The following is a 22,909-nucleotide window of genomic DNA, read 5'->3' on the forward strand; positions in this document are numbered from 1 at the left end:
AAAGTTAAACTAAAATGAATTGCCATTAAGGAAAAAAAAAAACCTCACAGGAATGAGAAAATATAATGTTTATTAGAAGAAGACACCATGGTACATCAAGCTATAGAGAGATTCCTGACAGATGATGATTCTTTAAAAAATAAGAATAGAAACGAAACAACCACACTGGCCAGATTTAACAAACCTTAACACAACCCAAAAGTTTCTATGCAAGTCCAACCAGATGCAGGCAATTGAGTAACCAAAAAACACTTATCAACATAAGACGAACTGAGTAGTTATCAAAACAACAGCTTGGTTAAGCAGAACAGACTATAAAACCATTTATATTTATACATATATAAAAGGATAAAAACAATTCAAGTAACTTTAGTTTTTAAGTTATGTTATATACATTTTTTTATATACTGGGAGAACTAAGGGCAAGTATTTAACAAAAGGATTTAAAAAAGCCACAGTCCAGTTTATAATTACTGTTTCCTAAATAATTTGGCAAGCATTAAATAATCAGATATATCCTAGATAAAAAGTGCATCAGCATGGTTAACTTTTACCTATTTATTTATGTAAGTCGAGGCTCTGCATAATGGTTACAGCAAACAAACAGCAGAGCTGCAACACTGAGAATCACAGAGCTGTCTATAAGGATTTATTTATATAATTGGAGGTGAGGAGAAACAGACCCACAGCGGCAGAGGAGCTGAAATGCTAATATCAGCCCGTGGCTCCAAAATTTTTTTATCAGGAAGTTTCATTTCACAAAACAGCCCCTATTACTTGCACGTCACCCAAACAGCCAGTCTTTCTGGTGGAAGCGAACAGGGCATTTTTGTCGGGTGCAACAGAGAGTTTATACGAAGCTGGTTATTTCATGCAAATTCTTTCGTGTATCAGCCTATTTCACAACATCCCTCAGGGAAAGAGCGTTTTATTCCCAAGAAGATTATGAGGTACCATATTCAATAACACAGGATGGTCAGTCTTGAGCAAAAAGGCCCAACTAGTTCCTGCATTTGACAAGTTGTCAGCACCAGATACCCGACAGGTGCAGAAAAGCCCTGCAAGAAGCTACACCCATACGTGCACAGAGTTTTCTTCCTCATCCCCTAGCAGTCAGAGGTTGGTGTAGCCCCAAAATATGAGTTTACATCCAATAGATCCAATTCTTAGTCTGAATGTTTTTTAGCATTTGTAATAATCGCCTGCACGCATCATGAAGAGAAGGAATCGTGTTGGCTCTCATTTTATTAAGAAGGACAATAATGCTATTTGCAACTAAATTCATACAGTCAGGCCGGTACTTTCATTGCTAGCGATGCACAGTTAAATTTCAAGAGTTGAACTTATACATGCTGATGCTGAGTGAACGGTACCTAACAGAGTCTTTCATTGCTGGAGATATGACATGTGCATTCATCTCTTCTAAAGAAAACCTTCTGAAATAGAGCTCTTAAAACAACCGTAGCAGCAAACCAGTAGAATAAAAGGTGACAGGCCTATGCAAACCTACTCAGAGATTTTCTGAAGTGATTTGTACACATCTGGAAAAAAAAAAAAGGCAAAACAAGATAGACATTACTGTTCTTTTTTGTGATAGGGTTTGCTAACACCCTCTGACCAGAGGTACCATCGTAAACTTTACAAACAGCCCTCACACAGGTATTTGCAGGAGTACACAGACCTAGCTTGGCTCCCACGAAGACTACAATTGGGAGGGCGACTGCAGCACACGACTTACCTGTCCTATTCATCTCTGATTCGGCAGCAGAGCCCTGACAACACAGGCTTCAGCTGACTGAAAAAGCTCACCCGCTGCCACGTGACTTTTCACGAAGCACTTTGCAGTTGCATTGCTCAGGCAGAGCTGCCTCCGGCTCACGGCACTGGCACAGTCAGGCCCGTACCCCCGAGCCAGAATTGCTTCTGCTGGCTAGAAGGGTCACAGATGGACTCAGAGCTGGTGTGACTGCTCCCAACCCTTCATGCAACTAACATTCCGAGGTACCAGCTGTTCAAGCGTCTTTCCAGAAAGAGGAAAGAACTCTTGAAGTCTGTAAATGCTTTAGTATTTACAGTGTCATTTTCAGGAATGTCGTAGTTTCTGTTTCAAGGATTGAATAGAGTCACTTCTACTAATTGATTAAAAATCAGATGAGAATTTTGCAGCTTGCAACAAAGTTTGTCTTTTAAGCATGGTAGCACTTCCCCCAAATCTTTATACTGCTACTGTAACATTTTACGGGAAGTTCTCTTTTAGCTTTTCTTTTTAACCAGAGAATTGAGAAATAAAAGTGGTAAATATTCTAGTTCCTTTATATTAGATATTCACAGATACATTTGATTCTGTTCCTGAAGTCCAACAAAATTAATGGAAAAACTTAAAAGGATCTGAAAAACCTCCATCATTGCTATAGAAGTGGCTGCAACTGCATCAGCCTTCGCTCCCAGCACAGACTGCATTTTTACGATCATTCAGCATCATCCTATAACTTACATAATACCATTAACATACTAATATGATTTTCTGGCTGGTACTGCAGTACTCCTGCAATATTCTGTCCAGAAGGGTAAATTAAAGACAAGCTTTTGCTAGTTCAGTTAGCAGGACTGTGTCAGGATTTCTGACCCCACCCAGAGACACGCTTTGCTTCACTTCCCATCCAACCTGCTCTCTGCTCGTAAATAGGTGATCTGCTGTAACGTTCCACCGATGTGAACCACGCTGCGTATCTGAGGGCAGGAGTGCCATGCTTGTTACTTAAGACAGATTTAGATGCCACACTAGCTTAGCTGTTTCAAGCAGCCTACGCTGCTGAACAACAAATTTTCCAGCAGAATAATAACGCTGCTTTCAACTATTGCCACACACAAAGCAGTCAGTCTCCACAGGAGAGAACACAAGGATAAGAGATCTCCCATTCTGTGCTTTCTGCCTTGTTATGGATATGAAGTAAGAAGAATGTACAATCCATGTTCCTCTGTCAAAGGTTAATAAAAGCCGACAGAGGGGCTGAGCTCTTCGCACTCTTCTGCATCTCAACTGACCCTGTATTTGCCAACATAAACACAAAACTACTGTACTGTGGCAAAATAAAACAAGACCCCAGACTTTCATCTGCAGCAGACAAGGCACTGCAGTGTTTAATAGTGAATCCAAGACACTGAACTGATCAAGCTATAGGGTTTGTTTACATAGACAGTCCCACTCCTCTCTTCCTACTGTCCATAAATCCCAACGAGAATGGTTCAGTTTTCTTTTAAATTGGATGAGGCAGCTTGTTTCACACCAAGAACTCTGAAGTCTAGGAAACACAACAATAATCTGAAGGATTAAGTGACTGAAAACACACATAAATAATTTAACAATGGACTTCAAACATATCCTGATTTGAAATGGGACTAAAATCTTTTGATTTCTCAGTGTATTACGTTACCAGGTGTTCATGGTGCCAGCATATATTCTATCCGGGATTCCCCTGTAGCACTGCTTACTTACACAACACACCTATTTGTGAGTTAAAAGCAATAACGGAACAGAAGATTGCCGAGTCTAAGCTCTGAACGTCTCTACTGATCTTGTGTTAAAAAGATTAAACCATTGGTTATGATCATCTGAAACAGCAAATACATCTTCTGAAATGTATCGAGGTGGGAAATAATAGAGGACCTGTCTTAATGTTTTACCGATTTATCGAGGACCACAGAGTGCTGTGTAGACAGGTTTTGGCAAGATCTCTCCTTTCCCTTCCAAACACACTAAGTAAATGACGACCAGGTTTCAACCCAAAAGGTCCACAGAACACATTAGGCTCTGGAAAAGCTACCACACTGAGACACAAAGCAGCAGTCTAAATATTTCCTATATAACATTCCACTGAATCAGTCTGGGACAAACACCTGACTTGTAAATGTGTCTGAGATGCCACCTGGATATCTGAGGAGAGCCCATGTTATTCCAAATGGCTTTGTGTTTCCTGCGCTAAGTTGGGCGTACAATGGCAGCGACAGTTGAACAAACACTGTCTAGGAAAGACTGCATTTCCCCTCCAGTTTTACAGTCTACCACACTATCCTTCTCTGATCAATAAAAAGCACGTTTTGCAGTACAGCAAGCCATATTAGTCCATGTATGGAACAATGCACCTTGTGGCATTATACAGACTTTAAAAAGGCTCCATCTGCAACACAGAGCAGTTTCAGGGTTGGATATCTCTGTGAAAGCAAATAAAGTAGTAATAATAATAGTATTAAATATAAGTCATAGCACCTTTGGCATTTTTGTCCAAATAAACTTCAACATATGACGTAGGGACATAGCCCTCCTCATCTTCGTTCCTTCGGATTCGTGTCCACCCATCACCTTTGTCTTCTTCTATTACATAGAGCATTTCTCCTTCTGCTACAGAAATTGTTCCTTCATTCTGACCTGAAAGACACAGTAACAGAGAGTTTAGGCTGTCCTGTGCAACGGGAACCACAGACGCAGTGGGGAGGTGCTCAGGGCACACTTGGACAATGTGCTGATGCAACCTTCGTTGCATCACTACCAGCGTGAACAAGAACACGTGACTCTGAAGACAACAGTGTGTACATGAAGAACCAAATGACTCTGATCCTGACATCAGAGGGTTTGTTTGGGGGTTTTTGGGAGGCTTTTCGTTTTCGGTGTTTTGGGGTTTTTTTTCCCTCTTGCAGAGTCCATGCATAATAGGAGACAAATCACTGTCTTAGTGCCTCTCTAAGAAACAGAATGATGCCAGAGCCTCACTAGACCCTTCTTTGTCTATTTAAGCACTGCAGGGGTTACATCAAGGTTTTCCACTTGTCCTTGGCATATGAACTAAACAAAGCAGTAAGTGAAATGAGAGTAAAGGTTGAGTGATACCTTCAAATGTATAGAGCGCTTTACATGTTCCTATGGTGGGTAGTGGTTCTTCATCATCAAATTCATCATCGAAATCCGTTGCTGGTACTTTCATCTCAGTCTCCTGACTTTGCTCTTCTGTGTAACTGCCATCTGGGCTGCTCAAGAGAGGAAAATACACAGCAACTATAGCGACCAGTCTCAGGAGCTAAGAGAATGGCCTGGTTACCAGACACGTAAGGCAAGGTGAGCAACGGTAGCTGGAGCAGCTCAGCAATTCCAAAGCATGCTCAGAACTGGCTGTTACACTAGCAGCTGTCACAAAGCGATGGGCAAGACCAGTCATTTTTCCCATCAAAAGCTGTAAAAACCACACCTATCTCACTCACCTTCACAGCAGTGAGTGTAGGGGGTTATTACACATTTCATCATATTCAGAAAAGTAGCTCCTTAAGTTGGGATCTTACATATGCTAAAATCAGTATGTGAAACACTTTGTGGAGACCTTTAGTCTGGTTACAGAATGAGTTTCTGAATGCTGCAGAGCTACAGTTTTCCTGATTAACAAGCTAAGGAAAGTAGGTTCAATTACCAGTCTGAACAGGACAGCTCTGTACAGATACTGTACCTCTCCCGGTCCTGCGCACAGCTGTTCACTGCTGAAGTGTTCTGGGCTTCATACAGTCCGCTCTGCCGCCGGGCCTGTTCAGTCCGCATGGGTAACCTGCCCTCCACGTCAGCTAGCCAGCCCTGCAAGGCGAAAGCAGTTTCATGCATCAGTTTGCAAGGGGATATATGCTGCTCTTACTTTGCTGCGTCATATTTGGCATTCAGACTATGGAACTAAAACCAGATTGTAAACATATTTAAATTTTCCTTTGGGCTGCAGCTGTCAGGGGGAATAGATTCTGTACTTTAAGTGTATATTTAATCTCAGTCTTGCCAAAAACCACACTTACTGAAAACTCGATTCTTTTTTGACACTGGGTGCTGAAAACACTGTGACCCAAGAGAAGCAGTTAACAACAGCTGTTGGGAGATGCTGCTGCTCTAGTCACAATAAAGTAAAAAGATGTGTGGCAGCTTATAATAGTCAAATGGATAAGCAAGCAATGGATAGTAAAGCCAACAACTGTAAGAAACATCTAAAATTGACAGACTGTATCTATTTATGTACATAGTGTAACTTAGAGTGAAGTCTTTTCTCAGCCCTACAATCCTTCTTGTGTAATTATAATGGCTTCATATGTTCCAAATACTCCTTATGCTCTTGAGATTTTGTATCTCTAAGAAGCTTCCTGTTAATGGCAGACTATTCCTTAAAACACATTTTATCTGAAGGCTTCTGTCTTGCTGTTAGACTACAAACAGTGCTTTACATTTACGTTCCTCTGATTTTCCACAGACATCTGTAACATGATGCTTCAAATTATTTTATTAATTAAATAAGCATCTGAACCCCTCTGGGCAGTCCAGAGAGCACTACATTTTCTCTCAACCACCACTTAGCACAATTTCTTCTCTGTGGCAAATTAAACAGCAGGATTGCCGCCTGACTGTCACAAGAGATGGTGCATATTTCTCTTACACAAACAGGCTCAAAGATCTCAATTAATGCAAGTGCTTAAGTAGCTCTTACCTATACGTGGTAAGAAAATGCAATACATCTGGAAAAGCAATGAAGCATCTGCTTAGAACTGAGCATATGCTGATCACATTTTACTGAAATGTCTCTTTCCATACCTCAAATTTCTGAGCTTCTAATCGTAACTTCTCGATGTTCTGTCCAAGTTCTGCTAATCTGTGGTCCACACTCGCTGCATCTCCCATCTGTGGGTTCTTGATATACACATCTTTCATTTTTGTTAAGGCATCTCTGAGAGACAGAAGAAAAATAAAACATGTAAGTGTTGGTGCAGCTAACAAATGGGGTCAAATGTCTTTCTCTAAATAAGGGCAAAGAAAAGAATAATAAACTGTCTCTTCTTTACTCTGTGGTTCAAGCCTAATTGGTTACAAAGGTAACTGAGAACATCCAGACAGCGGCTTTTGCCCTGTATAGAACAGCCATTAAAAAACTAACAGTAAAATCACTTGCGAGAAGAAAATTTACACTGTCAGAGATAAAAAAAGCAAGCGATGCCTTTACCTACACTGTGACACAACAGAGACCTTGTACACAAGCCAAACTCTTCAAGCCCCTGCATTAAAAGGAGCTCCTCGCTCTACAGGCAGCTGAGCGTTCTTCATGTGAGCAAGGCTGGCAGGAGGAGCCTCACCAGTGGATCGTGAGGCACAGGAGACGTGTGCTTGTCTCGACACAACACATTTAGACTGAATTATTCAAGCTCCATGTGCTCCGCTTGAAGAATCTTAGCAAAAAAAGACTGAATTCTTGGACAGTGGCCTTTTGCAAGGCAAAAGGAGGAATTTGGTATTGACTTTTAGCCTGACATGTTCTTTTATTTAGTACTATGATTTCTACTTGCTAACCCGGGATGGGGCGGGGGGGGGGGGGGGGGGGGGGGCGGGGGCGGGAAATCTTGCAACCATTGCAATGAATGACAGCTTCAGCTTTCTAGATGAATATCATCCCAGTTTTTGGGGCACAGACAAATAGTTGCATCATTATTCTCCATCATGGGCTGAAATCCAGTTGAGAAACTGGGACAAAGAGCTGGACATGGACTTACTAATAATATAAATGGAGTGCTAACCAGAAATTCTCACCCTGCCTATTGCAGTTTGTCTTTTGCAACCCAAATCATTTGTAAGGTATTTATTTCACACTGCTTAAAACGAAGCTAAATCCAGATGGTTTGCATTTGTCACGGCGCAGCGACAGATAGACCTCAGGCCACATAATGCGACCCTGCATCCTGTTAAGTTATCCAGCGTTTTTACCAGACTCTTTCTGGGGGCTGTGTTTCGTATCAGCCCAGATGCCAAACGCCTGGGGTTTCAGAGATGTTAATTTTAAGGCCTGCTATGATGAATGTGGCACTGTAAGGTGAAGATTAACATAGTACATGCCTTCATGAGCTCCCTTAGGAAAGCCTGTGGAGCTCTCACTGGCAGCAATGTGCTGCCTTTGACCTGAGTCAAGTTGAGGCTGAACTTAAAGAAAAAAAGTTATCTGCATGATGATGAACATTTCAGAGCTTAGAGAAGGGTGGACTTACGAGCTGATTTCCTGTATTACTGGCACGGCTATTCAGCTTTTCTCTAGGCATTAGCTGGGGTGAGAAAGGTTAATGCAAGTCCCACGACTCAAGTTAACACTCCCTATATTTTAGAGTTTCCCACCAAACTCTTGACAATTGCAATCCTGTGCCTGCCTTTGCTTTGTGCGTATCGAAAATGGGAAAAAGCGTGGGTGGCAAGGAAATGGGACGCCTCTGTGGTCGAAGCCCTAAGGGACAATATTGCAAACATATGAGTCATGATTATTAGTATTTTTTTAACTCTTATTTAACTGCTGGTGCTACCTCCTCAACCATAGACTATCTTTATTTAAAATAACCTCATTCTGCTCTGATTTCTTATCCGATTTTAACGTTGAGTTACCTCAGAACCAATACAGAGCAGAAAGCAAAATCTGTACAGAGACAAAAGTTACCACAGAGGAAAAAAACCCAATGCAGTGAGAAATCATATAATCATGTGCAGTTTTCCCTTCTCATTCATGATATAAAACATAAAGAAGAAAGTTTGGGTTACTAGACCAAATAAATGGGTTCTTCAAAGCAAGTTAGCAGAAAATGTAGGCACATCTGTAAAAATGCAAAGCAATATTTAGAGATAGACTAGTGCTGGAGAGGCTAAGTCTTGAAATCATTCAGGGAAGAAAAGTTCTGTCTCTTGCAAACATAACATGCTGAATCTTTAATGCAACTACAGAATGTGAACACACACAAAGCAACAAATACAGGCTGCCAGAATCAATAAAAGATACGTAACTAAAATAGCTGTATTCTTGACCAGAATGATAAATGAAGCCTTGTAGAAAAGGCATCCACAAAAGCACAGGAGTCATTTTTCTGCTTCCAGGAAATGTAAGCTAGAGATCAGAGAGTCTTAAGATGCACACCAATCAATCAGCACTTTTGACAATGTTATCATGCTCATAATAGCCTCTCTTCTTGGGATCTACCCATGCCCATCATACAGTAACAGGTGCTCTGCTTAGTGCTGAAAGGTCTGTGAGCATACCTTTGACTGAGGCTGTATTTACATCCTGTACTTTCCTAAAACACACCCTCAGGAACGGCTCACATCAAGAAACAAACTTAGTGTATCAAACAGCAATCTTTGTCTGGCTGACAAACTGCTGCTCTTCTGTGAAAGCCCAAGAAAGAAGGAAAAATTGTCTCTAGTTGCTTCATTTGTATCATTCCCATCCTTATACTAGGATCTTCTCATGATCCCCAAGACAGGATATGCATTACACTGAGGTGGGAGAATGGAACAAAGAGAAAGCCAGCTTTTGCCCCAGCTCGGACCTACATCAGCCAAAATTAAATAACCAATTTCAGATTCTGAGTTGTGCAGAGCCTTGCATCTCTTGGGTGTTTTTAGTCGTATGTAACCTCTGGTTCTTTTTTTTCTTGGAACAGTACCTTAAGCAAACCTAGAACCTTGTCCTTATTTGCTCTTTCTTATATATTACTTGTTTCTGTTCTCCTATATAAGACCACCTGTTTCATTTTTCATTGAAGGGGGTTGACATACCTTTGATCCATCTCCTTCTGAATGTCTTTGTTTAGTTCATCAACTTTTTGCTGAAGTTTCTTTCTTCTTTGCTCAGGTGGGAGATTGCTGAAGTCCTCTGGCCCTGCTCCCTGCACAGAGTGGAATGGAAGAAAAAAGAAGAAAAAATCAGAGCCTGAAGAATCCTTCAGGATTGCATTTTGAAAACAGCTCACAAAAGTCTGTGCAAAATTACAGTGGTCTGAAGCATTGTTATTATTTGTACTGAGAGTTATCTCTTAGCAATCTGGATGTCCTAGAAATAATCTCAGGACCACATCCCACTTTCATAGGAAATGGCTAATGGGAGATCACCAACTAAAGAATGCCAGAATTCAACAGCAAAGTCAAGAATCTATTTGTATCCATAGTTATAAATCAGATTTTATTTAACAGAGTTCCATTCTCATGCTGATCTTTCCTGCCTTCCCTTACCGTGCTACAAACAGCATCCCCATAAAAGCAGTTGCTAGCTTTTACTCCTGCATCGCAGCCACGCTTCTCATGTACGCTATTAATTGCTGGCTTGGTCTGCGTAGTCTGAGTGTTGGCCCAATACAGTTAATTTATGTTAGGGCTCTCCTGAATGCACTAAGTTAACAGAAGTGCTTCCTCTGGTGTTCTGCAATTTAAAACCGTGCTGCATACTTTCCAGGATCCACATTCCATGTCAAAGTCTCTCAGTTTTTCCTCTCTCACTTGTTCTAGCATAAAAATCATGAGTTCTATCCAAGCCATAGAATCAATCAATTTGAAATCATAACTGAAAAAAAACATTTGAAGACCGCAGTGGTTACCTTTGCGTGATTCTGCTTGAAAACCCCTTTTCTGCCTTCAAACTGCTATGCTTCTTCTTGATTGCCTCAATTTAATATAGCAGATAGATGACACAAAATACACGCATACTATTTTCTTCAAACTACTACCTATTTTTGTCTTGCAAGAGGGCAAGGGGGACAGTTTGGGTGGGCTGTACTGAACACACATCAATACTAATTAGTTGCACCATAAGGAATGAGGTTCTTGTACATTTTCTTGAATTTGTACAGGGTTTTTTTTTTTGTTGTTCTGGTTTCTACTCATTCCATGTCTCATTTATAAGGTGGAATACCAGCCTATGGGAGAAAGAAGGGTAAAAACACAGAGCTGAGTAAGCAAATTCAGTGGCCCAGCAGCTTACTGAAAGCTTGTGAGCAGAGTTGCAACATTAGTCTTATTAAAATGCTAAATCTCTCTCCAAGGAGCGTGATTTAGTAGAAACTGCCACAAAAGCTGCCCATTAGACCCTTTCAACTCTGCACTGAATGTGCTCCGAGACAGTGTGGTCTTTCTTCTGCATTTGCAGAACAAGCTGTTTAGAAAGAAAGTGTGTGGGTGTCAGAGGGATGGAGGACAACCACAAGCAGGTCATCTTCTCTGGTCTAGCCATTTCAAAAATAACAGAACAGGCAACCTAATGAAATTGCTGCCACATTGATTTTCAGTAAAAGACAGCATACGCGTCTAGTTAAGCCCTGATCATCTGTGTAATAATACACTTAAAAATTCCATTTCACAAGACAAGAAGACAAATTTAAGACAAATTAAGGAAACAACTAAGTTACACTCATTCTGAAACTTTCACCACATGAAGTCTTCGCAGCGCTTCCATCACCTGCTGTGCATGGTACAGGAGAGATCTATTTTAATTCATTCTTTAATGATAATAATATTTTGCTTGATAGTAACTCCCACATCACTTAGACATGAGTGTGATTCAATACATTTTACGGATAATCTACATGCTAAAGCCATACATATCTTTTTAGGGCAAAGCATCTGGACGTAGGTTTATAAATAAACAAGCAGTTACAGGAAAGACTATGTAACATACTTCTCAATTCTAAGAGGAGACAGATACGCTTGAAAATATCCCCAGTTATACATTAGGAGAATGCAATAGGTGTAGTCAAACAAATTTGAAAAAGCATCATCTTTTTGATTCTTCAACTTCATTCAAAAGCTCTAGGCTGGACTAAATCCAGTAGCTTTGTTCACAATGCTTCAGACCAAAGCATTAGTGTTGCATAGAAATGCATGCCTGAGACTAGGAGGTGATCTCACTCAGACTTTATTCCATGCTTGATAGTTTCCTATCATAACAGAAGCTACAGTTCCTCTTCCAAAAGGGAGACTCAAGGAGCAATTTTTGCACACGCTGGGCACATTTATTTCATGCTCTCAAACTAAAACACACCTGGGGCTATCTCTCAAGTAGAGAACATTGCCTACATTTTTAGAAATGCTTCAACAGTGAGGTGGGGGGGAGATCTGTGCTCTTTTTGACATGTTATCATAGGACCAGCAGAGCCAGTGCTCACTAGACTTCCTTGCATAGAGATACTGGGATTTAGGATGCAAATTGTCCTAAGATGAAGGACTGTGAAAAACAAGGCTGTGTTAGGACCAGTTTCTGGGCTGAAGCTACATATAGGGAGAGCACAAGGTTTATCAGCCCCAGATTCTGCTCTTGTACAGCTAGGATCCTAGAGGAAATTACAAACAAGCCGATCTCTTCTGCCCGAGGCGTGCATGGGTCTCAGCCCTCTCTGCACATCCTTTTCATTTGTGCAATTCTTGGGGAAAGGCCAGGTCAGCCATTTATTTTGGAAGGATTTATTCCTACATACAAAGGCTTAGCTGAGCTACACAACATACTAGCACCGTGACTAGGAAAACGATGAATGGAAATCCCTGGTATAAATGCATTGGACTACCAGCCAAAAGAACAAGGTTTGCAAGTAAGCTACAGATTTCCATCATTCCTCAGGCCCACCACAGGTGTCCAGTGAGAAGCAATACTGCTAATAGAGCCCAAGCAAGACACTGTGTTGACGGAGCAGCAGCAGGACCTGAAACCTCCAGGGCTACAGCAGGTAGCTTTCCTGGCCCATGCATTTCCTCCAAATACACTGCTACGAACAGAACCGGTCCACAGTGACGTATCCAAGAACAATGTATGTGTAGGGGGCAGAGAGCACCTAAAGGCACTGACTGGTGAGGAATAAGAAAACTTTCAAGCAAATGCAGTTAAGGCGCTAGCGCAGATCCTCTGAAGCTCTCTGAAACTGCAATGCATCGTTTGCGGCTCTTGCATGCTGGCATGAAGTGGGTCAGCAAACCAGCTGCATTCTCTTTGTAACTAGGCTCATGAAGGGCAGAGGGATATAGACAAGCTGTCAGGAACATATCAAGGTGTGGAGTATCTCAAAGTAGTACGGTACCTTGTGTATGAAGTTCAGCACATAATTTACTTGCCCAAATATGCTCACCCCTTCCCTTTCCAACTCAGTAACATATTATCTTACCGTAGTTCAAGAAACCTTCCCAGCTGCATCCAAGATAGAATTTAGGATTCATATATATATATCTCTCTCCATTTGCAAATTCAAATCAGACTGAGTTAACCTTGTTGGTTAAGGTTTACAGAACTTTAATTAATAACATTATTAGTTATTCTGAAGGACTACATAGGGCTGTAAAATGTAGGCAATAATGATGCAGATTTCCAGTAATACCTGGACATGGAAAGCAAACTTTGCAGCTACGTTACACAAAAGACATGCATTTCTCTCTGGAAAAGGTCCAGCAAGCACAGAGACCTTTATTATTTTTTTCTTTAAATGTTTTAAAGTATACTTATACAGTTGCAGAATTACTTGATACTGTTTTTCTACATTTTCATAGCCCTAGATTATAAAAGTGAAAACTAAACTATGTATTAGAGTTAATTTTTTAGCAGCTTATTAGAAAGACTGAATTCTGATCACCTCTATTAGACTCCAGACCTGTGTATTCAGAGTTATCTGATAAATATCAAAAAAAGGCAAACACAAAGAAGAAACAAATTTAACAGTTAATTTCAGTGTCATGTCATATGTGGCACAGTGCACATTAAAACACACACAGAAAATTGTGATTAGAACACAGGACAGGCATGCTGTAAATGTGCTTACCAGCTTGAGAGAAAGCTTCATGTAAAAATTGGAGAGATACAGGGTGGGGGGAGAAAGAGAAAAAACAACAGTGCATCAGTAGAAGAGGAACTTTTTCAGACTGATGTTACAATAAAATGACACATAATCCCCTTGCTGTTGGAAGGCAAAATGGGTAACACTAACAGATCTGTGCAAAAGTTCACAAGATGGGCCAGCGTTATCAGTCAGCTGCCATTTCCTTGTCAGAAACAGAAATGGAAGAGTGTTGTACCTCTACACATGTGCTTTAGCACTGCAGGTGAAAGTCTGGCCTGGATTGCCTTATTTACAGCAGCTACAAAAGAGATTTTTCACATAGTAACACCTCTGAAGTAGAAAAAAACCCCTCGGAACTTACAAATGTATGCAAGTCACTTTAGATCAAAAATGTGCTGAAATGCAGTCACGAGCATCAGCCCCTTCGTGCAAGGGCTTAAGAGAAGGGGGGATAACACCTAGCCAAAACTCAGCGAAGAGGTGAGGTACTGCACTTGGCCTCCAGCTGCCAGAAGCATGATGGGATCCAGCGATCTCCAGCGATTTCCCATCTCTCAGGCCTATGTCCAAAGGACAACGTCCCTGAAATATCCCTGTTGACTGCGTACAGTGCTGTCCGGGCAGTCACATAAAGTCATTTCATGTTCTTGAACAATTCAAAAACAAATACTCAGTCTCAAACATACTTTGGCCATACAGTCAGACAAGGTCAGGACCAAGAAGGAAAAAAACTCCTCTTCTCTTTACACCAAATTGATTCTATGACAGCACAGTAAGACATTATTCAAGCTCCTTAAATGCTATACATGATCTAATTCTTCAAAGGTTACGGCATTTCCTGGTACAGAGCCAAAACATTATCTTTTAGTTACTCTGGGAAAGTAAGAGACTAAAGTGAAGTGTATGCTTCAAGGCCTACGGAGCAGCACGGTTTGTCTTTGCCCTACAGCACTTGCACGTACGGCTCTCAACAGCACCGGCGGGCCTCAAAAACTGCCAGGTGGCCAAATGTGCCTGGGTAGCCGACCACCAAAATTACCAAAGCCTCTTCTAGCGTTGCAAGCCGTTATGACAGCCCCAATTCAGAAGGTTTTCCAAGAGATAGGGAGACTAACAGCACTACAGTGCTTTTCTGTTCTGTGCCAAGGAGCACAAGTCGGCTGCTGTTCAAGACATAAAGCCAGATTTTAAAGGGAGAATCAAAACTACACCCAGCCTCCTCCTCCAGCAATCTGCACTGTGCCTGTCCTACCAGCTCTTTGTGGGCAGTTGTGAAAACACTCGAACTACGCAACAAACTTGTAAGTGCATAAACGCACGTGCTCGGTGTTAAAGACAGTTGAAACGTGAAAGTTGGAAAACGCCTCTCACTCCAGGCAATGATCTGTACTGTGAGACTTCTGAACCTCCTTCCATTCAAGAGTTCTCCGTTATTTTACCACCAACAGCTCCTGAATATGATGCTCTCAGACGCTCCATTTTTAGCAAAAGCACAGTTCTTTAGTTTTGGATTTAAAATACATAAAGGTGGCTCCATCCCTACGATGTTTTTGACAGCATGATTTAAGAAATACACATCTTTCAAACGTAACAATTACCATTAGTTACCAGAATTTGTACAGTAATACATGTCAACCATTCAAGGAAAACGTATGGCCTTGCAATAAACAGTGAAATACTCCACTTGAACTGACAAATTTAGTGACAACGCAGCAGTTAAATTTCCCTCTGAAGTTCAGTCCGTTAGGAAGTAAACGCATGATGATAATCACAGTGCAATGAACAGATTCACTCTCTCAGCTACGAGGCCATTAAAAAAAGCAAATAAAACCAATCCATTTGAGAAAATAATCATACAGGAAGGAGAAAGGATGAGCTAAAATACACTGCTGAAGAAATTCAGCATAGGCAGCTTTTGTTTGCATAATTGCTTTAGCACTCCTGTGAACTTTAGCATAGACATGATCAGCACAAATTGAGATCCTTGTACATATATACAGACAAGACTCATGGTGCAGAATAAATATTTACCTATGAAGCACTCTATAAAAGGCACAAATGTATGCTACATGCGCTAGTTTCTAAACACTACTCACTCTAAAGGCACTATACTACTGCGAAGAATCATCTGCATCAAGACTATTCTTTTGCTGTAAATTCAGCAAGTTTGAAAAGGATTATAGACACTGTATGCCGAATTCTTATGCTGTTAAGTATGACAAAAATAGAAAACTTACTAATAGCATTTCCAAATAGTACATCAGGGATTGTTATAACCAGTACAAATAACAAAGCAGGTCATAGACTGGAAACAATGAAATGCTGAAATAAGTCACATTCACAGTTTTCCATTTCTGAAATGTATTCATAATTTTACACGAGAGCAATTCAGTTTCTAGAAACAAATATAAGCAGACTGAAAATAAATCTGCATTAAACACTAAATAACTACTTTTGCCAATTCTATTGGGTTTTCACAGCTAGAAACTTGCTCACAGCTCCTGGGAGAACAGGGGCATTTTCCCCCCACATGATCAAATAAATTGCATTTCTTCAAAATGAGCAAATCTGTTTCAAGCTGTCAATTTAGAACAAGTCTAGCTTAGTCTTACAGGGAAAAAGTGAAGAGCCTAAGAGCCACAAGCTTCAATAACACATGAGAGAGCATGAAAGCCAGCAAGTCCATGTGTTATTGGACAGTCACGGACACTAACCTCACTTACAGAAAACACGGTTGAAGTAAATCACTGGACTTCCATACAATCAAGAGGCAATTTTCTTTCTTAGTGGTCCTGTAACAATCTCCCCATACTCCGCTTTATCCAGGTATCAGATTTAGAGGTCACATGTCTTGATTCCATGAACTATCATCATTACACTCTGCAATGATGTTCAGGGAAGCTTCAGAAAGCTCCATGGAGTGCTCCACGACCAAGACACAGAACATGTCACTGCACTGCTGTAAATCAGGGGTTGGCTCATGATGCTCGAGACTACATTCATAAAATAATTTAGAGTAAATGCATGGAACCTGCTTGTAGTACTTACTCTGAATTTCACAGGTCCAGCTACTTTAATTGTGCCAATTTCAGCATTTCCAGAACTAGCAGACGTATCTTTCCTGCACATAACACAGTAAGCTGCAACTTCCCTCCCACCAAATTTGCCTGTTATCTTTTACAAAGCACATTTCCACAGCACACTCTAATGGCGTTGTAAGTGGGGTTAGCGACTGTGTAGCAACGGTATGGGCGGATCACACCATACGCGGACTTACAACATATTCCCTAGCCTCAACGGCACACGTGGGTGTCCCTAAAGTCCTCTTCATGAGTTCTTTGTGAATATACAAAGACTGTGTCTGCTGGTGAGTCAGCAAGAGAAAACACACATCCGTTACACTGGAGACGAGCACGGCACCTCTGTGTTTACTGCTTCTACAGCAAAAGACAGCTTGGCGTTTAACTAGCCTTTAAGTGCAAAGTGGAAGCTTCCTAGAAACTAGGCAAATATTAAGAGTTTAGCATTCTCACAAAAATCAGAAAATACCATATTTTTAAATGCTAGCTTAAACACACAAGGTCAGAAAACATATCTCTCTGTGCTAGAATAAACCATGGCTTTAATGACCCCACCCGCCAAAAAATCCTGGTCTTGGCACAGATTTCATACACTTACATTTAGAATAACAAGTATTCCCAGGGCATGGAACCGAGCAGGTACAAGAGGGGGGGTTGTTTTGTTTGCTGTTTCTGCACGCTCGCAGAACAGCAACGTACTGATCACCCGGGCAGACCAACAGCTAAGTGTGAGGGAGTAGACTGCACAGTATGTCACAGAGGCGAGACGGGATGGTAAGGGAAAACATTAACTGGAGCAATGGAAATAAAATCACATTGTAACGAAGTCAACAACTTCCACTAAAAAGGAAACCACAAAAGTCCCTCCGTGTGCCTTATGGAACCGCCTGGAGGCTGCAACTTGGGTAATGACAGTAATATCTGCGTCCCAGCTCCCAGACCCATCCTCTCTGCTTAATCACAAGCCAGTCTCCGAGGTAAGAGAGGAAAGGCGAGTCTGCACACCACGGTAATTCAAAGGCGTAAGTTCTACCCCTGGATTTTGTTAGTTCAGAAGTACTGCTCTTTAAATAAAGGTGCTGATGTTATTGCCGCTATAGCAATAAAACAAAAGAACACAAAATTAATATCAACTAGCAGAATACCGAGTCTTCTTTGTCCTCAAAATGGAATTAGAAAAAGCAGAGCAAGCATAAATGAAATTATGACTTATGTAAGTGGTTCCTCATTTTTTGTACTCTTCTGGCTTTAACTTCCCTAAAGAGACAGAGTCGATTTTAAGTGTTATGCTACTTTTATACTGCCTTTTTAAAGGGTTATTAGAAACAGCACTCACAAAAACTGTGTAAAAGACTTTTTCCCCTCCTCTTCTAGTTCTGGTCTATGACAAGTGCTGTAACGGTTTTACAGTATTTTCTACCACGGACATTTCTGCTGTTGGGGTTAGAAGAAAGAAGCTTTGAGGAAAATACAAAAATGTGATTAGAATACTATAGACACTGACAAGAGTCAGCACCTAATTTTTTTTTTTTTTTTTTTAAACAGATAAGGATTTCATATTGGCCATGACCACTGGCACCTCTACATTAACCTTGCATCTGTTGTAAATTGTTCAGGCATCTGCTTCCTTCCATGAAAACAAGATTCATTGCAGTTTTTGTTTGGAAGCAAAATTAAAACCAGATTGGGCACAGGACATATCATTACTAATTATATAATTAATTTTAACAGTCAGCAGTGATTTTTCTGCTTTAGTTTCTTATTTTCTCTTTCCAAATGCAACATAAGATGCTAAACCAAAACTTTATAGGGGAAATTACTAAAACATACTGCCTCTCCAGACACATTCTGATAGCAAAGATTTCATGGAGAAATTGTATGAATCCATTCACCCACTCATGTTTCAAGGATCAACTACAATGTGCAGTTCTGCTGGTGGTATTTATCCTGTTACAGTCTTAGTATCTACTGGACTTGTTCCTATTAATTAGTTCCTTTTCATGTACTACTTCCTTAAGCCAGTGCATAAAAGGAGTATGACCTCTGAAATAAACAAATTGTTACCCTGGCTTTTGTAGGAGTTAACAGCTCAGTTTACCAACAAAGCCAGGAAGGACCTGCTTGACAATTTGGTTGAATACACTAAAATAATCCTTAAAATGCCTTGTGGCCACTTTTACTGCAAGGTGTCTGGCTGGAGCAGACTTTTGTCTCTGAACAAAACCAGCAGTGCAGAGACAATATTCAGAGCAAATGAAATTATTAAGTGTCCAAAGCCAAACACCCATTACATTGTACTGTCCTGCTGGCTCCCTGCATGACCTTTCCAAAAGTTGCTTCACTGATGTATTTCTGTACAGAGCAAATGTTCTTCTGCGTAGAGGACAGTTTCACTCTACATCCTCCTAATTTCTTTGGTAACATCACAATCCAGTATTCATAACATTACTGCTCATGCTCCTGAACAAAATTCATATGCATTTGGCAGGAGGATAGAGAGGAATTGAGAAGAGGAAATCTTATAAAACTTAATATGGTAAAAGCAGAATTAACAGTATTATCTGGCTGTACTGAATATAAAGTGGGTCATATCAACCACATCAGCTGAAACAAATACCAACCACTCATTTTTCACCTGATAAATTAATAGGATTTGGGGGGTGGTTCTTATTTATTTTTTGCCTGGTTAGAATTATTTTATTTTTGAAGGTCATATGGCATTTTCATGATCTTTTAGTCTGACCATTTCTACAGCAAATCACCGAGGACCTACGAAATGGGAACTTGACAAGTTTTCAAATCAGACGGAGCAGGCTGCCAGAGCTTTGGAGCCTCTCCTACTCCGTATTTCTAGATGAACCAAGTGGCCTGAATTTGCCCCTCTGGAGAAAGAGACGATGATCCGAACACTGGCCTCCAACTCTGCAGGATGAGTCAGGCAGGAAAAGTATTTACATACAAACATCCTGGTAGCTAACAGGGGAAGGAAATTAAATAAAGAGAACACAGCAAAAGGTTTAAATGAATATTTAGCAATAGCCTTTCCTTGCACATTTTTAATGAACATGTCAGCAGAAATTTGAGGGATTTCAGAGAAGACTATAGGAAATTGTTCTCATTATTTGACCTTTCACACAAAGCACTTAAAACCAATACAGTACACAGGATCCGTAAGACTCGCTTGGACTTCTCTGATAGTTAATACATAAAATAATGGCATTTCTTCAGGAACTATTGAAAGCAATTAGTCACAATTGCTTATATGGCCAAATACTTACTAAATAAGAATTTGTACATTTGAAATACAAACTTGTGAAGTGCCCATGGAACTACAAACTAGTATTTTTAAATCAAGTTAGAAATATTCAGCACTATTTTCAATATTCCATTCCGTGAATGGCACTATTGGAGCACTAGATCAACACAAACCCTCACCTTCAGCAGTGCCTTAGTCTCCAAAGCATCTCACTGCTACCCCGTGTGAAGACGACTGCCAGATGCCCACCCGCCGTAGCGGGTACCACCAAGACAGCCACTACCTAGCACAGCCCCCAGGTTTGCTGCTGCAGAAGCAGAACTGAAAGACTGTTTCCCCCCCCTATAAAAGCCACTGAGAAAAGATGCTCTGTGCCAAACTGCAACTGAGGGAAGGAGGTACATTTACAGAACCTGCCTTTGGACAACTTTGAAACTTCCCGCTTCCCCAATGAAAAACACCAGAATTTTTTTTTTTTTTTTTTTGGGGGGGGGGCAGTTCTGAATGTCCCATTAAATGGCAATTCCTTAGCAAAGAACTGAAAACCACTCTGTATAAAACATCTGCAACGAGATGAGACAAAATATTGTTTACAGCACCGTTCTCAATTCTCTGTAGCTAACCACTGAAATCATCTCTACTTTTATACAACTCCAGCCCTCAGCCCTAAATGTCAGTGCAGTCCCTGGAGCAGAATTTGGGCTTTTTAAAGTAGTCACTTCCTTGCTGTTACAGCCTGCTCTAAAAAACTTTTTAAAATACTGAACACTTGTGTCTCCTTCCTGTAACTTTTATAGGAGGAAATAATTCTAAGGACCTTGACCTAGGAGCCAAAGCTGTGCTATGCCAGCAGCTTCTCAGCACAACTGGGCCACGTGCAAGCTTCCGGGAAGATAGTATTTTTGTTTGAAAAATGGAAAATTGTATCTCAGTGAACTGTCATTTTACTTACTGCTTATGAAGACCACCAATGAGAGCATTTAATTCAACACAAAGACTTCCACATCAGTTTACCAATATAGCCATGGCTGATGTCAATCAAGGACAGGAACTGAGCAGTTGACCTGGGAAAACTCAGGCTGTGCTTCCTTCTCAGTCAGCAGCAAAGGAGACAGGGACACTGCACTTACAACAGTGGTGATGTGTCACAAAACGTTGATCCAGTTTGATCTAGCCCCAGCTGAACGCCCAAGGACAGCCTCGGAGGCTTTCAGCTTCTCTGCGCTGTACAATGCAAACACCAGCATCTGACACACTGCACTTCAGCTGCTGGCAGGGGAAAACCCCAAACCCTAATCCCTCAAAACATAATGTGTGCTAATGCTAATGTGTGTAGGGAAGGCTGCAAGGACAAGTCAAACATGGAACTTGAAGGTTTTTTTCCTAGTTTTGCAATGGTTCATCATATACTGTTTATCAAACTCCTAGTTAATGTCTTTCCTCCATAGTTTGCAAGAATGGCAGCTATCAGTGGCTGTTACAAATAGTTTTTCAATTTGGTTTTTTTGCAAAGATATTTCATTGACATTTAAAGTGTCAAGAATAAAAACTGTGCAAAAAGCATTTAAAACTAAGTAGGAAAAAAAAGTTAAAGAGCATGGCAGGATTTTAAATTCTTCTATGGACACTTTAAAAGCTGTTTAAGCTGCATCATCTGCTCACGTAGGCCCAAATGCAGACATGAGAAACAAACGTGTTGGGAAGCAGGATTTCTTAGGCTCTCTACAGGAATCAAAGCAAACCTTCCTATCTTATTGAAACTTCATGCTACAGGACACAGTTAAGATGCTTGAGAAGTGTCAGCCCCAAATACTTGGAGCCAGCTGTAATCAATGCATGTAGGTAACTACAGGGAACATTAAATTCAGTGTGTGTCCCCCTCAGTCTCCACCAACATGGTAGCCCTGATTTAAAACAGGTGTACCATAGAAACAACTTTATTACCACCTAGAATCAGTTCATCTTTCACATCTCACCTTTTTTCTTTTCTTTATCTTAAGACTCAGACTTACTAAGCAAGCTAACATTGCAGTACTGGAAGCACAAGCTGAGGCCGCATCTCTGGAACAGAAGCCACACAGAGAGGCGTACTTGGCCATAAAATATGGGGAAGTCATCTTCCCACTACTACAGCAAGAGGTGTCGGATCTTTTCGGGGAAATGCCTGAAATTGCACCAACTGAGGTCAGAAGAATTATTTTCTAGAATCCCTCCTAATTTACTCTCCTCCTCCTGAAACGGATATTGAGCTGAATGCATCCTGCAGAGAGGAAAACTTTTCACATTAAAAGGTAGACAACGTACAGCATCAGGATCAGAGTAAACCTCTGAACGGTGCTCCTCCAAACCTACTCTGCCACAGACATACACAGGGCTACTAAATTAATGACTTTGACTTCTACAGAGTATTACTTAATGTTCAGCTCTTCCTTCCATAGTTTGGACAATCCCTCCTCCCCAGAAAAACCTGAATGAGCAATTTCCATCAGCAACTGTACTTTTTGTGGTTTCATTGTGGGGTTTTATGGCTTTATAGGCTGGGATTCCTTGGATTTGTCTGCATGTTATGATAAAACACAATGGATTCATTCACAAAACAAAACAAGTTTTTACATAACAGAACGTGCAATAAAAGCGCAAGAAAGAAAAGAAAAGAGAAAGAAAGAGAGAGGTATCCAGAGGAGAACTTACCCCGCGCTTTAGGCTCCTGAAGCAGTGGATTTTGGGTTTGGAGGTCATGAACTCGTTGAAGCGATGGGAGAGGGGTTCCTTTTGCTGCTTGGGAGACTGGGGGCCGTTGGGAACAGCAGAGGGTGAGGCAGAGGCAGGGGGAGGAGGAGGGGGCTGATGGGGGGATGTTAAAAGGGACATAAGCTACGTATAAGAGATGGAGAAGTGACAGAATAAACCAAAATAAAAAGATAAAACACAAAACGAAAATAAGCAT

The 22,909-nt window shown here is 40.8% G+C and overlaps 1 protein-coding gene across 9 annotated transcripts in view; it reads right to left on the reverse strand.

Annotated features, from left to right (window-relative positions):
• Window positions 1-99: 99 nt before the first annotated feature.
• FNBP1 (formin binding protein 1) overlaps window positions 100-22,909 on the reverse strand; it is a 68,286-nt gene continuing 45,476 nt past the window's right edge. Inside the window, exons 9-16 of one of the 9 annotated variants that reach the window (XM_075716067.1) lie at window positions 22,654-22,836; window positions 13,609-13,623; window positions 9,596-9,705; window positions 6,608-6,740; window positions 5,493-5,614; window positions 4,886-5,022; window positions 4,268-4,426; window positions 100-1,541 (exon numbers count right to left, since the gene is read on the reverse strand). In XM_075716067.1, the coding sequence (XP_075572182.1) occupies window positions 1,507-1,541; window positions 4,268-4,426; window positions 4,886-5,022; window positions 5,493-5,614; window positions 6,608-6,740; window positions 9,596-9,705; window positions 13,609-13,623; window positions 22,654-22,836 (894 nt within the window). In that variant the 3' untranslated portion in view covers window positions 100-1,506. Of the gene's footprint in view, window positions 1,542-1,624; window positions 4,427-4,885; window positions 5,026-5,492; window positions 5,615-6,607; window positions 6,741-9,595; window positions 9,706-13,608; window positions 13,624-16,903; window positions 16,988-22,653; window positions 22,837-22,909 lie in introns of those variants that run through there. The other 8 variants (XM_075716071.1, XM_075716069.1, XM_075716068.1 and 5 more) reach the window with 8 other exon arrangements.

Source organism: Pelecanus crispus, chromosome 9 (genome assembly GCF_030463565.1).
Source record: "Pelecanus crispus isolate bPelCri1 chromosome 9, bPelCri1.pri, whole genome shotgun sequence".
NCBI classification, from domain to species: Eukaryota; Metazoa; Chordata; class Aves; order Pelecaniformes; family Pelecanidae; genus Pelecanus; species Pelecanus crispus.